Here is a 16094-nt window from a genome sequence, read left to right as displayed (position 1 = left end):
TTCGAGTACTGTTCCAAGCGGATAGTCTTTTCATTTTGGGATGCTTTCCAGTTGGATATGATGAATGGGTGTTTGAATTGGCGAGAGTCAACTGCAATCAATAAGTGTGTGTGCATCGGTCTTCCGAACATCATGATCTGCTTTCTGAATGTAACGTCAAAGATTAATTATTCACAATTATTAAATGGTGGGAGAACGATAAGTGATGGGTGTACAAATGTTTAACATTTATACTTTATTCTTTAACAGAAGTACCAAAATTATTGACGTTGGGAAACTCACTGATTTTCGAAAATTGATAATGTTGAAAAAGTAACGGAAGTTGTGGAACAACTTCAAGAAAAGATTGTGTTGTATAATGGAAGATGCGGAACAACTTAAAGAAAAATCCTTCTCATCTCACCTTCCAGGTAAGAAAAACCTGCCATTCGGTGGTGCATTATTTGCAAAGGTGGGCGGTCCGCTTCGAAAGTCCGCTTATCCGCTTATCCGCTGCAGCGGACAAACGTTTTCGAAGCGGATAAGCGAATCGGAACAACCCCCGGAAACCGAAGCGGATAAGCGTAAGCGGACTACCGAAAAATTAAAGCGCATCGCGATTCGCCAAATCAGCTGTTAGCCTGAGCCGTTACTCTAGAATTGTGAATATTTATTTAAGTGAATAATCTATCTATAATTCCAGTAATCTCTGTGTGTATGTGTGTGTGTCTGTGTGTGTGTGTGTGTGTTTGTCTGTGACCGCTGTTTCTCGACAACCACGGGTCCGATCTAATTGAAACTTGCCAGGTATATTGCTGGGGACCCGAGGATGTGCCTTTTCAAGGTTTGAAATTAATCGGACAAGTGGTTCCCAAGGTATGGTCACCGTACTCGCAAGCCCTTCGCTTTGGCTTTGCGAATGGACCAAACCATTTCATGTAAATAGAGGGGGGGGGTTCTACCGTACTCGCAAGCCGTTCGCTTTGGCTTTGCGAATGGACCAAACCATTTCATGTAAATAGAGGGGGGGGGGGGTTCTGTGGTCGTTACTGCCACGTGGTTTCAAAGTTTTTTTTTGTTGTTGTTGTTTGCACGCATGTTCTTTTGCACGCACGTACGGGCAAGCACGTACGTGCGGGCACGCCCTAGTAAGTGAAAACTGAATATTTTATTGGACGCTAGAGCGGCAATACGTCAAGATTGAGAGATTTCTGACTCTCCAGCCCAGCGGCAGTGCCAGGGACAGGCACACGAGCGACGCAAACCAGCAGTCCCAGCACAGCGACATCCACAACCCGGCGGTCAACATGATGGGGGATGTGGAGGACAGTCACGAGATCTGCGCCCTGACCCCTCAGCTCGCGCGCAGCGAGAGCAGGATGTCGCTGGACTCAATCGAGTCGGCTGAGATCAACGTGACAATGGACACAGACAATTCCAGCCTCAGCCAGAAGTGGAGGCACATCGCCCCCTTCTTCAAGGTCGTGGACAGCAAGGCCACGTGCACCAAGTGCTCAAAGACACTGAAAGCCCAGCCCGGATCAAGTTCAAACTTGAAGGTGCACTACCAGAGGTACCACGATGCCCAGCACAACGACCTCAAGGCGGCCCTCGACGGCGGCAGCAGACGCGGCCGCCACAAGTCCTTCCAGGACATGGCCGGCGCCAGGAGGCAGGCCAGCATCGAGGAGACCTTCAAGGAGAAGTTCAGCCAGAAGAAGTGTCTCGACCTTTACTATCGGTAGGTAATTTTATATTTTAATTAAACTCATTTTCATTTGTCAACTTAAAGTAAGAATATATTAATAACTTCGGAATAAATCGGTCCGTTCTATTCCGATTTAATCGGAATTTATCGGATTCAATCGGAGGCACGTTAATAATTATAAATTCAATGTTAAAGTTTTTTTGACTGTTCAAAAATATCTTTCAACAATTTATATGTCTCATATAAATAATTTATATGAGACATATAAATTGTTAAGAGTTTTCATTCATTATATCAATTTATAATAAATTGATATAATGTATAATTCAGGTCCTTCATTGGCTGCATGAAGCCCGCCTCGGAGACAGACAACGAGCACAACAGGGCCCTGTGGGCGTACGCCTGCCCACAGTTCCAGGTCCCCTCCCGGCGGAAGCTCACTCGGGACATCAGGGCGATGGGGGACCAGGCCAAAGCCGACCTGACGGACCTCCTCGCCAAACAGGAGTTCGTCGCCACCACGGCCGACAGCTGGTCGGCAAGCAACAGGGCCTTCCTGGGGATGACGGTGACCTGGCTGGAGAGGGTCACCTTCGAGAGGCAGTCCGCCGTCCTCGGGATCAAGGAGATCACCGTCAGCCAGACGGGCCAGTACCTGGTAGAGGCGATCTCCGAGCTGCACGATGACTTCGGCATCAAAAGAAAGGTGTGTAAACTCTGTAGTTTTAGAATTTAAAATTGTTTACAAAATTTATTTTCAATAGATTACAATTAACAATAAAAGTATGCGTTTTTTATGACAGTGTTTAAATATAATAGTCAAGATTTATTCGATTATTCAGGCAACTTAAAATGAATTGTTTTAGCAAAATATAATGTGTATTAAGTGACGTATTACAGTAATACGTCACCTAATACACATTATATTTTGCTAAAACAATTCATTTTAAGTTTGAAAACTTTTAATATTAACTGTAAGTGAAAAATGGAAAAAAAACTTTGTTTTAAAACAGTATTTTGCTTTTCAGGTTGTCAGCACCACCACTGACAACGGCGCCAACTACATCAGCGCCTTGAATCACTACGGGGCCCTCGGGCACGATGACGAGCAGCTAGACGTGGTGGAGGTGGACCCAGAGGTGGTGCAGACCAACACCATCCTCGTGGTGGACGCCCTGGAGGAGGTGGACCAGCAGGAAGAGGTGGTGCACGTCCCCAAGCATCGCCGCTGTGCGGCACACACAGTGAACCTGCTGGCCTCCAGGGACGTCGAGAAGGTGCCCGGCTGGAGCGGCCAGCCCAGGCCGGCCTTCAGCAAGCCGGCCGCCAAGGCCCAGGGCCTGTGGAACGCCCAGAACAGGAAGACAGTGACCGCCAATGACATTAAGACGGCCCTGGGCAAGAAGCTTGTGACCCCCGGCGTCACCAGGTGGAACTCTACCCACGACGCCTACAAGTGCCTGCTGACCGAGGTGCTTGACATGGACAAGAGGAACAACCTGAACCAGATCTGTCAGCGGCAGCACCCCCACCCCCTGCCGCACATCACGGAGTACGACGTGCAGATCTGGTCGGAGTACGTCAAGGTGACCGCCCCCCTCGCCGCCTGCCTAGACGTACTCCAGGACGAGGAGAAGGCCTACATGGGGTGCCTTCTCCCCCACCTCCAGGTGCTCAAGGACTCCCTGGAGGCGCTGTCCATCGACGGCAGCATCGTCCACGCCCAGAACCTGGTGGCCAGCCTCCTCCAGCAGCCGTCCTGTGCCAGGAAGGGAACAAAGGGCTTTGATGGCAGGTTAGTTCTTATATTATTATTATATTTTATCGCAACGAGTTGAAAATTAATAAGTGCTTCTTTCTTCTTATATTATATTATTATTAAATGATTAAAAAATCCTTGCCGGTCTAATGATTCATTTGAAATGAATTAAAATCAGTTGAATGACATTTAATTTTTCAATTTACAAATCTGAAATTATTTGACATTTGTTTTATAACTTTTCTTTTACTTCAGGTTCAGCCACCTCTTCGTGGACATGGACCTTTTGATGGCCACGGCGCTGCACCCCCAGCACAAGCTCGCCACGGTCAGGGCCATCTGCAGGAGGCAGAACAACGACGCCATCTGCGACCTGGTGAGGGACAAGCTCATCAGGGACCTGCTCGCCCTCGTCCTGCCTGACGAGCACCTGGACCCTGCCCCCCAGCAGGGACCCCAGCCCGGCTCGAGCAGTACGGACTACCTGTTCGCCATGGAGGAGGGGCAGCAGGAGGAGAACCTCGAGGAGAAGATCAGGGAAGAGGTCAACAACTGGTCGAGGAAGCCGCTGAGGGGGAACCCGGGGCTCTCGCCCAATCTCTTCCCGCTCGAGTTCCGTGATGCTTGGGTAACTCTATTTCTCAGGCATAACACGCCGCTCCCGAGCTCTGCCTCGGTCGAGCGCGTGTTCAGCTACGGGTCGGACATCCTCAGGCCTAAGAGGTCGGCCCTGGCTGCACCGAACTTCGAGGCCCTCGTCTTCATGAAGGGCAACCTCCAAATCCTCAAGAAGGCCCACGAGGTGGAGGTGGAGGAGGAAGACGAGGACTAGTCAACAGACTGCTAGTCTGTTGACTAGTAGACTCTCTTGTCAAAGAAAGGATGGGCAAATTGATTTTTCTTTAATGTTACTTGCATATATTAAAATTATATTTAAATTAACTGTAGAGTAGAGTAGAGTCGAGTGGAAAACTTTATTTCAATAAATTTTGAATAAATTTTATTTAAATAAAAATGTATATTTTTGATCTTAAAAGCTTTGTTTGTCTTTGTAGTAGTTAGAAATGGCTATTTAGGCTTAAAAAGCATTAAATTCCCTTTAGAAACGTCAAAAATCGCTTTAAAAACGTCGAAGCGCTTTAAAAAAATCGAATCGAAGCGGATAAGCGGATAAGCGGTAAGCGGACTAAGATTTTCGGCCGCTGAAGCGGATAAGCGAATCGGACTACACGGGCTGGCGGAGCGGATAAGCGGTAAGCGGACTAAGATTTTCGGCCGCTGAAGCGGATAAGCGAATCGGACTACACGGGCTGGCGGAGCGGATAAGCGGTAAGCGGACTTAAAATTTTCCGAATCGCGCCCACCTATGATTATTTGTAGTACACAGCAAAACCAGTTTTGAATCAAACACACAAAATAAAAAGCAGAAGAAAATGTGCTTACCTTTCCCAGCATGCGGCAGATTCTTTCGATCTTCCGAACACGCTCATGCTGAAGAGAGAAACACGAACAATGCAATCTAAGTCGAGGGTTTTATTCATTTTATAATCGAGTCTGATGTAGACATACATTGTGTCAATGTGATCATGTACAAGGTAAAAACATCACAGCCCAGAATCAAAGGGATAGAACAACATTTCAAAACACATTTTCATTCTGCAATCTCAATAGTCTTAGAAGTGACACCAATAATATTACCTCTGCTGTACATGGAAATGTATTGCAATTCAAGGTGAGCATGAAACACCTGTAGTTTTTTTGCTAAGAACTGCAATTTTGTGCAAAATACAAACATTATTTGGGACATAACCATTTCAATATCATTCCATCTGCTGCATCCAGGGTTTCAAACGATGGTGTCCACAGGCATTGTGAAAGTGAGACAATATAAATATTTACATGGAAGTGGAACAAATCTCAGAAAAATAAATCACATGCTGCACAATGTCTTGTGCAAGATAATAAATGTAACCTTTTCTATTATTTCCTACATTTTACACGAGGTGTTTATCATCATCTAATTTCTGAGCATATCCATTCACAATGTGATGAAAACAATTATTTCTGTACAAAAAGGGTTGATCATACCAAGTCCAGGTGGAGTAGATGCGTTTGTCGTGGGACTACCAGTGGATGGGGAACACTTGTTGAGGAAAACCCCTACATTGCAAAGCTCCTCCAACTTCTGCCGGTCTTCAGACTACCGCGGAGTCATATGCTCGTCACGGATGGCCACTAACCCTCTACCCCCGGGAATTTTTTTACCCTTTTATTTGCTTATTATTTCTGCAATTCTGGGACAGGGGTTTTCACCTCGCTGCTCCGCTCCCCTTATTAGCGGGAGATGTAGAGCGGAATTCAGGACCCATTGGCATCTACCTTAACTGCAACAGATCCATAACAATTTTGAGGCACACTTACATTCAATGCAACAGTTGCTGATATTGGCTTCATATAGCATGGTGTTGGTGTTGGCTGGTGTTGGCTTAGCGGTTAGGGTGCCGGCTTGGGATCCTAGGATCCTGGGTTCGAATCCTGAATTAACGCCAGGGGGGTTGACTCAGCCTGCCATCCTTCCGAAGTCGGCAAATTGAGTACCAGTTCACTGGTAATTCCCCATGTGTTGCAAGAGGCGACCAACAGGGCTGACGGCAGGAAGGGCATCTGGTCATAAAACATTGCTTCAAAAAGGGGACCAAGGTGCCCATAAAAGGCCAACCCCTGCTCTGCAGGGAAAAATGGCCTCTAAAGGTGGTTCTAAAGGTGGTATAGCGTGCTCCAACCTAGCAACAACCTCGCACTACAACAGAAACTGTACATGCTGCCAACCACCACAGACAACGAGCATCCAAGAAACCAAACTCACATAAACCACCTGAACACCAAAATGTGATAACTACTCCACAGTTAGAACAAATACACCACATGGTCTGGGAGGCCTCTTCATCCTTGTATACAAGGACCTTTATACATTTGTTTCAATAACACAACTCAAAGGAAATCAGCACTACCCCTTGCTGGCACAACCACTGGAATAGAACCGCCAATGGAGGCCATTTTCCCCCACAAAGCAGGGGTTGGCCTTTTTTGGACACTGTGGTCCCCTTTTTGAAGCAATGTTTTATGGCCGGATGCTCTTCCTGCCACCAACCGTATTAGTCACCTCTTGCAATAAACAGGGAATTACCAGTGAACTGGTACTCAATTTGTCGACCTCAGAAGGATGACAGGCTGAGTCAAGAAGGACAAACCCCCTGGCGTTAATTCAATGATCGACCGGGATTCGAACCCAGGATCCTAGGATCCCAAGCCAGCACCCTAACCGCTAAGCCAACACCAGGCTACGACCACTGGAATAGACTCGGTTAAAATTAGAGCAGCCAGCAAGGCCTACATTTACATTACATCAACATTTACATTCCACTGATCACTTCATGTCTATCCCATTATACTCCAAATTTACAAGCACTTGGAAATACATTCATCCTTGTATTAGGGGATGATTTAAATTCCCATAATGCCACTTGGTTGACATCCCAAGCGGAAAACCAACGTGGACAGCAAATTCATAATCAACTTCAACAGTTAGCAATATTAAATGATCGCAAACCCGACTACCACAATGTCATGAACAAACCACAACCTTCACTTCACCCGAACTGGCCATACTTTCTACCTGGAACACATTATACGAATTAACGTCTGACCACCTGCCCATTCTCATTATGCATCAGTCATGTAAAATCACAAATGGACCTCAAAAGTAAAACTTTCGTCAGGCCAGCTGGTGTCAATTTACTCAAATCTCACAGAAACAACGTTTACAAACTTTGCCCTCTTGGAATTTCACACTTGATGCAGCCATCAAACATTTTAACATCGTTACCACCTGTAATAACAGACACATATACAAAAGTGTTCAACCATAACTTTTCCCCTAGAAATCAAGCACCTCATCCACACTTCGTAATCGCAATTCACCCCCAACCTCTGTTCACGCAAATAATTAGAACAAATTTCCATTTTAATTATAACATCACCGGGCGCACAAGTAACAAAACTGGCAACCATACATCGAATATTTAAACGTTAAAACTGAATCCAAACCTTGCCAACATCTATTAAAGACATTCACACGTCCAGCACAACCTAAACTCACGAAGCAACAACTCATACAGCAAACAACATTCCTACTCACAAAGAACAAGCCAAAATCGGCATGAAATATTACTCACACAACATATGGACCCACTCGCAGGGACAACAGACGCATAATCAAACAAACATGCAAAATTAAAATAACCAATGGAGTTCCTCCCTTTACTGTATAACAAATATGAGACACCATTGAAGAATTCAAAAGTCACCCACAACAGGCTCCTATTCAACATACACTGAAAACAAGAGCGCAGACCTCCAGTAAGCTGAGCAGTTACGTGTTGTATCTCACTGATAGGACAAATCTGCATCCAGACCGGAACCAAAATCTAATCAGCTTCATCTTGTCACACAACCAACTCACCCACCAAGATTCCTAATAACCTGTCCACAACTTTTTGAGATATCCAGCCATGCATCATTTTTGACCCGACCTCTTAATGGTGAAGAATCACTTAAAATTTCTGGTATCCGGATCTGGATCTTCACCAAAATCGAAATCAATTCTTCCTTGTCACACACCCAACCTGTCCTCCAAGTTTTGGCTGAATCCGTTCGTAATGTTTTGAGATATCGTGCTCCCAAAGACAGACAGACAAACAAACAAAGGTGAATGCATAACGTCCATCCACCTTCGGTGGCGGAAATAACAAGAATATCCCAACGAACTTCCCTCCCTCATATCTCCCTATATCACTACTCTGTTGTATGGCCAAAGTATGTGAGCACTTCATTCTCTCCCTCATATTAGACCTCATATTCCTCAAACTCATCACCGACATGGGATCAAAGTTCAAACCTCTCCAAGCCACAACTACATATCTCACGACCTTGATGCAGTTCCTTTTAGATGGTATTGTTGGAACCCATCTGTGGATCCGCAAACGGTCGACCCATCGGCCGATGGGACCGATCCACAGATGGGTTCCAACAGTATAACCACCTCAAACCCCCAAAACGCACCGTACTCACTACCAGAGACATTGACAAAGCTTTCGGCACTGTACCGAGACACACACTTATACAAAATGTTCTCTCAACAAACATGAGTAACAATTGGATCTCAATTAACAATAACTTAACTTAATAACTTAATTAACAATAACTAACAATTGGAGCTTTGGATCTCAAACTTTCTGGTATACGAGCACATTAGGGTGATCCACAGATATATGTAATATTTAATACTATTAAATATCCATGCTCCACAAGGCCGCCCTTGTTCCTATGTTTATAAAGATCATATGCGCCAAATATGAGGTCAATTGGAACTTATTTAGAGGTTGCTCAAAAAATAACATTTTTAATTTATCCTGTTTTTTTCAGATGGCAGAAACTCGCAGCTCTTCCACAGTTTGGTTGCTGGGCAAGTCTGAAAAGGAAATAATATGTGGGGGACTACCAACTAAAGGACACACATTGCAGAAAATGGTGTACCATCACATACAAGAACACTATACAGTTCGTGAAAGTGCCAAACTTAGTGTCCAAGCTGTGTGTGCATACTGGGAGAAAGCACGAATTCCAGTGCAGAGAGTAGATTCCAGTGAGCACCAACTTTTGAAGTTGTTTGATGCCTACAAACTGGTAAAGAAAAATAGAACTAAGACATTCGAAAACTATAGAGTGAAGGAGCAGATGTTTAAAGATGATCTTCAATGCCTCTTCGATATCTCACCAAATGATGCGCTTGAGAAAATGACGAATGAAGAAGACAAAGCATTCCTTATCATGCAGCGTGAGGATCCCTCAAGTTCACGTATGGGATCTGTGGACAACACTCTGGCAGTGAAGGAGAACAGAAAGCGTATCAGGCTTGAGAATGAAGATAAAAGAAAGAGGAAACATGCTGCTGAGACTCTAACAGCAATGCAATCTGTTCCATCAACATCGGCTGTGGTTGATGATGATGATGAGTCTGAGATTGAAAGCTCCGATTCAGGGGACAATTAATTCAAACTCCAAAGTCCATCTTCTGCCAAACAGGCGAAAAAGGCTCCCATCAAGGTGATCACTCCAGCAATAGTGGCAACTCTGGACAGAGTAAATCTCTCAGATCGGCGTGCTATGTTTGTGGCCAGTGCTTTTGCACAATCTCTTGGTCATACCATTGAAGACAAGTGCAAGCCAACAATAATAAATAATTTGAGGAATTGAAAATGGATAATTATATATGAATTGATGTATGATGCAAAAAATTCTGTATCTTATTATTCATTAAAATTTGTCAACATTTTGAGCAACCTCTAAATATTGTCCAATCAAGCTCAAATTTTCACCACAAACTACTTTCTTCAATAGGAATAGGGGCAGGCTTGTGGAGAAATGAAAATCTAATCTTCAAATTTTTGGACCACCCGAGAGCACATGCTACAATCAAAAACAACCTTTCATTATAAATTTTAAAAAACTCCCAAATGGTGTCCCACAGGAAGCTGTCCTTTCTCCAGCACCTTTTAACCTTTCTCCATGACATTCCAGAACCTCCTTATACTTATGCTTGTGACGTTTCCATAGCAGCACAAGACCACACCATAAATACAACCACTCGCTTACTCCAACGATACATAAAACAATTCCAACACCGACTCACACTTAACAGAATCATCGTCTCGTCTACTGAATCAACAATCACTCTCCTAACCACGGCCAAGAGTGAATCCAATCAACACCCAACAATCACAATGTACAACTAACAACCCCGTTAAATTAAAACCCCCAAAATACTTGAATCGCAATTGCGAGCCTGATGTTGGCTTAGCGGTTAGGGTGCCAGCTTGGGATCCCAGGATCCTGGGTTTGAATCCCGGTCGATCACTCAATTAACGCCAGGGGGGTTGACTCAGCCTGTCATCCTTCCAAGGTCGGCAAATTGAGTACCAGCTTGCTGGGATGAATGATCCCGGTGTGTACCCCGGCTTAGAATAAGTACACCGTATCCCTGCGCATCGTAAGAGGCGACCAAGGGTTGGTGTCAGGAAGGGCATCCGGCCATAAAAACATTGCCTCAAACAGGGAACCATGATTGTCATGGGGCCCGCAAGGCTAACCCCGTTCTAGAGGGGGAAAATGGCCTTAAAACGATCATTCATTCATATTATACAATTGACTCTCACATGACATTCAGGAAATACAGAGAGCAAATGACAGCTAAAGTCGACCAAAAATCCAATGCACTAAAAGCATTAATCAACACCAAGTTTAGATAACAAAAAGAATCCCTAACTACAATTTACAAACGGTTTATCCAAACTACTATTAACTATGCTAACCCAAGTTGGGCATATCCAAAACAAATCCGTTAAAACTTCGAATAATACAAAACAAAGCACTCAGAATAATCAAGGGCCGCACCAAACTTCCCAGACATCCAGGGTGGCCTGAAAGTTACTTTACCTCTCCACTGTAAAACATTCGTTCTCAAACTCTTATAATATACAGGTTTTATTGTGCGGTACTTATAATAACGAGAGAGTTCCGAGAACACCTTACCCCCACGCAGTCTTGATAAACGTCGGCGGGGTCGGCCAGACGGAAGCCTCTCCTCAGTGAAAGACGCATGAAAGGCCGCTTGGAGTTTGCAAAAAAAGCACCTAAAGGACTTCCAGACTGTGAGAAACAAGATTCTGTGGTCTGATGAAACCAAGATTGAACAGTTTGGCTTCCGTCTCGCCACTCTGCCATGAAGCCCAGATCGGTGGAGTGTTGCAGTGATGGTTGTCCTTCTGGAAGTTTCTCCCATCTCCACACAGGATCTCTGGAGCTCAGCCAGAGTGACCATCGGGTTCTTGGTCACCTCTCTTACCAAGGACCTTCTCCCCCGATTGCTCAGTTTGGCCGGGCGGCCAACTCTAGGAAGAGTCCTGGTTGTTCCAACCTTCTTCCATTTAAGAATTATGGAGGCCACTGTGCTCTTGGGAACCTTCAATGCAGAAGAATTTTTTTTGTAGGCTTCCCCAGATCTGTGCCTCGACACAATCCTGTCTCTGAGCTCTGCAGGCAGTTCCTTCGACCTCATGGCTGTGTTTTTGCTCTGATATGCATTGTCAGCTGTGAGACCTTATATAGATAGGTGTGTGCCTTTCCAAACCATGTCCAATCAATTGAATTTACCACAGGTGGACTCCAATCAAGGTGTAGAAACATCTCAAAGATGATCAAGAGAAATGGGAGGCACCTGAGCTAAATTTCAAGTGTCATAGCAAAGGGTCTGAATACTTATGTCAATGTGATATTTCAGTTTTTTCTTTTTAATAAATTTGCAAAACTTTCTAAAATTCTGTTTTGTCTTTGTCATTATGGGGTAGTGAGTGCAGATTGATGAGGGGAAAAATGAATTTAAACGATTTCAACATAAGGCTGCAACATAACAAAGTGTGAAAAAAGTGAAGGGGTCTGAATACTTTCTGAATGCACTGTAGGTCAGGGAGTGTTTTAGGCACCGACAAAAAAATTGAAAAAACAGAAAACAAATTAATTTCTTCAAAATGCCAACAGGATTATAACATCACCAGGCGTTGGGTACTCCTGCTAGTTATCTATAAAGGAGGGTTGGCAGGAACGCCTAGAAGTATGCGCACTCACTTCTGACCAATCTGGCCTGGGTTCGAATCTTGCCTGGCTACAACTGTCTCCCTGCCAGTGTTTCACAAGTAGGGCAATGCATCATTTTGTGTGACATCCTTCGGACAAACGTCAATCTGATGGACCCGTCTGCCAGCCATGGTCGGTCGTGGAGGTTTAAAATCCCTTGTTGTCTTTCACGAAGTCCTGTCCTGACTGAAGGCAATGGCAAACCACCCAGCATAATCCTTGGGAAGAGTGTGCTAATTTATTTAGCGTACTCTGATTAATTCCAGAAGGGCAGCAAAAAATGGAAAATAAAAAATTCCCAGAAAATGATATTGCTCTTAAATTATATATGATTTATTGTTTATATATGATTACTTCAAACATATTATAAATCACAGTTATTACTAAAGGTCCAAAATGTGCCCAAGATAATTGAAATATTGAAGAACAAGTATGAATAAACCTGTCCAAAACATTAAGACTACAAGATCGATATTGTCCGCCATTGTCCCCTATTTACAGCTTTCACATATGAAACATTATACAGTCTTTTTATTTAAACTGAATAAATGTACACGTGACGTCTATACCAGTTTCATTCTAAGCATTTTGACTGTTTTGTGTTGAGTTTTTTTTTTTCCCCAATAAGTCTTGTTATAAAAAGACCTACTAAGGACATATGACGTCATATCTGTGGGTAATATCCTATGTTTAATTTTAGTTTCCCCTACTGAGGACATATGATGTCATATCTGTGGGTAATATCCTATGTTGAATTTCAGTTTCCCCTACTGAGGACATATGACGTCATATCTGTGGGTAATATCCTATGTTGAATTTTAGTTTCCCCTACTGAGGACATATGACGTCATATCTGTGGGTAATATCCTATGTTGAATTTCAGTTTCCCCTACTGAGGACATATGACGTCATATCTGTGGGTAATATCCTATGTTGAATTTTAGTTTCCCCTACTGAGGACATATGACGTCATATCTGTGGGTAATATCTTATCTTGAATTTCAGTTTCCCCTACTCATTCTCAATCAGTCTCATTGTTCTATTTTTGAAATGAATCATTATGATGCGAGGAACATTCATGTAAATTTTGCCACTTTTGTCCACCTGGTAACTGTATTTCCAAAATATTTAATTATGCCACCTTACTATATAAGCAAATTTGAGGTCAACAAGATCGAATGTAAAGTAATTTGCAAGAAGAACACATACTTAATTTAATTTTCCTAACTCAGGGGATGTTTATTTCACAAATTTATCACGAGAATCAAGTGTCATTGTGACATTGTTCTGATTTCCATATTTTTGGAGTCTTTTTTCATTTCTTATCAAATGTGTTCTATTGTTTCTCGTCAAACAGTTCTTCATTCATGCAGCAAATACTCCATGTACAGATTAAATATTTGTAATAATTAGCAACTTCTCTTGCACAAATTAATTTACTTGACAGGTTTTAGATATGAACTAATGTTGAAAATGTGAATCCAGTCCCACCGACTGGGGTAATACATTTTAATGACTTAAGTGTGATATATTTTCACAAAACTTGGATGTATCGTGCGCGAAGAAGAAGAAATGTCTTACCAGACTTACTTTGTCCAACGCATCTCCTTGTTCAGATGGACTTTTGTACTCTCGCTTCAACTCATCGAAAGCTGCGATCTTGAAAATATAAACGTCAAGTCTTTGTTTCAAATAATCAAGGACAATGTCAATATCGAAGCAATCAACAGCAGCGTAATCAAATGATATAAAAGCAATGATCTTCATCTTAAATAAGCAAAAACCTTTTGAAAGTTTTGATATTCATCGTTTCTCCCTGGCATTAAACTTGTTAGTTACCTCTGCCACCGAAGGTGGATGGTGGTCATGTTTTCTCCCCTGTCTGTCTGTTTGTCTGTGAACGTGATATGTCAAAAAGTTGAGCACGAATTCGGACCAAACTTGGTGGATAAGGTGGGGTGTGTGATAAGGACAAATTGATTCGATTTTGGCGAAGACGCCAATTCTGCACTATTGAGTGATGGAGCCAAAGACGATATATAGGGTCAGTATTTTCATGATATTTCATATAGGGTCTGTATATATAGGGCACGATATTTCAAAAAGTTGTCGCCGAGTTATGACAAAACTTGGTGGATTTTTTATTTTATTTTTTTGTATACAAGTTCAATGCTCGTGTGAGAGCTAACATTGATCACAAATAGACAAACTCACACATAAAACATAAAACATATGATAAAGGGAGGGGGAGAACAAGATGGGGAGCAGGGACATCGGGAGATCTGTGGGAGGGCTTGGGGGAAGGAGGAATGGGCTTAGGGGGGAGGTGGGAAAGGTATAAAACACATGGACACTGCTGGGACTTCCAGGAAAGAAGTCGGTATTTCAAAAAAGTGGATCTTGGGTGAATTAACGGGGGTAGAAAAGATCAAGGTTTTGGATGGGGGAAGATAAGAGATGGTGGTGAACATGGCTGTTTTAAACTGGATGAATCTGGATGAATCCAGATCCGGCCTGTCACTAGAATATAAAACGTAAACTGTTCAGTCTGGCGGAGGAATGCATTCTACCGAATTCCGTCGCAGTTACCTTCCTATGAAGCACCATTATCTATAACAAGGGCAGCAATTGACCCGGGGGAAAACAGGTGGTGTTTGTTGTCGAACATCTCAACTCTGCCAGCTAGACTGGCATGTTAAAGGCAAATCTACCATGGTACCGCCAAGTCGTGCTGAGGTTCAATGCCCATATTCTTCCAAAGAATTGCACCACATGCCTCATGTGAGTTGTGACCACAATCTGGAAGAAGGAAACAAAACGTTTCACCTCTCCTTCCTTGGGTTCCTCAAATCGCGATACGAATTTGATTGAGCGCTGTTGGAAGCATCCGGACAATCCGTCGACGTCCCATGGTTGTGATGGTATTAATGGAATCTCTCACAGGAATATGGAGGCAAGGCAGACAAGATTGCCATACAGCGTCCCATTAATTCCGTGCCAAACAGGATAAAGATCATCATGCTGCAAAAGGCGCTGCTCAACCAAGAACGAAAAGAAAACAGCTCAATTGTTTGCTTCTTATTACCCTCGCCAGAGGAGATGGTATTGCATTCGGGTCTGTCTCCTACTTGGGCAAAACATTTTTTTGACAAATATGTTCATCACTCCAGTTTGTTTGTTACTTGGCAAATGTTTTTTTTTTCCCAAGTATGTTGATCACTCCGGTTTGTGTGTGTGTGTGTGTTTGTTTGTGTGTTTGTCTGTCCGCTCACTTATACATGCCTACAGGTCACAATTTGAACCCGATCTTCATGAAGCTTCACCAAATGGTACAGGTGGTGGTCCGACAGAATCCTATTTATTTTTGACGTCAAAAGGTCATCATTGGCAAAAGGTCAACCAATTTTTTTCAAATTTCTAAAATCCTCAATTTTTCTCCGATTTACTTGAAATTTGAATAGCATTTACATGTCAGCTTACTGAAATCAACCAAAAACTATTTTTGAGGTCAACATTTCAGAATCAACCAAAGCTTTCAGAATCATTGGAATCTCCTGCGATGAAGCTAACTCCGAGGGCCTTTCACTCACTCACCGCAGGCAGGTTGGTGGTCTTTCTGTCTTCTACCGACTCCTCTCCGGCCTTGCTCCCGCAACTCTCTGTGCTCTGTCCCCCAAATATTCCTACAGGTCGCACAAGATCTGCCAGCAACCCACTTATGGTTAAACTGCCAAAATCTAGGCTCTCTGCTCACCTTCACTCTTTCATTCCCCTTTTCTCCCACCTCTGGAACAAACTCCCCCACTCCCTTCAATCCCACTCCTCCCTCCAGGTCTTTAAAACAGCTGTTCACCACCATCTCTTATCTTCCCCCATCCAAAACCTTGATCTTTTCTA

At 43.3% G+C, this 16094-nt stretch overlaps 2 protein-coding genes across 3 annotated transcripts in view; one reads left to right on the top strand and one right to left on the bottom strand.

The window, feature by feature from the left end:
• LOC137436937 (protein cornichon homolog 1) overlaps window positions 1-16094 on the bottom strand; it is a 141592-nt gene that overhangs the window by 88738 nt on the left and 36760 nt on the right. Inside the window, exons 2-3 of one of the 2 annotated variants that reach the window (XM_068131175.2) lie at window positions 13779-13856; window positions 4890-4937 (exon numbers count right to left, since the gene is read on the bottom strand). In XM_068131175.2, the coding sequence (XP_067987276.1) occupies window positions 4890-4937; window positions 13779-13856 (126 nt within the window). The remainder of the gene's footprint in view (window positions 1-4889; window positions 4938-13778; window positions 13857-16094) is intronic. The other variant, XM_078787072.1, reaches the window with a different exon arrangement.
• LOC137419061 (uncharacterized) lies at window positions 1401-4786 on the top strand. The gene is made up of 4 exons (XM_078765928.1): window positions 1401-1720; window positions 2018-2393; window positions 2716-3482; window positions 3702-4786. Exons 1-4 carry the CDS (start codon window positions 1401-1403, stop codon window positions 4276-4278), a joined length of 2040 nt encoding a protein of 679 aa, XP_078622054.1. The 3' UTR covers window positions 4279-4786.

Source organism: Myxine glutinosa, chromosome 11 (assembly GCF_964187855.1).
Source record: "Myxine glutinosa chromosome 11, kmMyxGlut1.1, whole genome shotgun sequence".
In the NCBI taxonomy this organism is placed as follows: Eukaryota; Metazoa; Chordata; class Myxini; order Myxiniformes; family Myxinidae; genus Myxine; species Myxine glutinosa.
The sequence above is the reverse complement of the archived record's forward strand: the minus strand, read 5'-3'. Positions and strand labels throughout refer to the sequence as shown.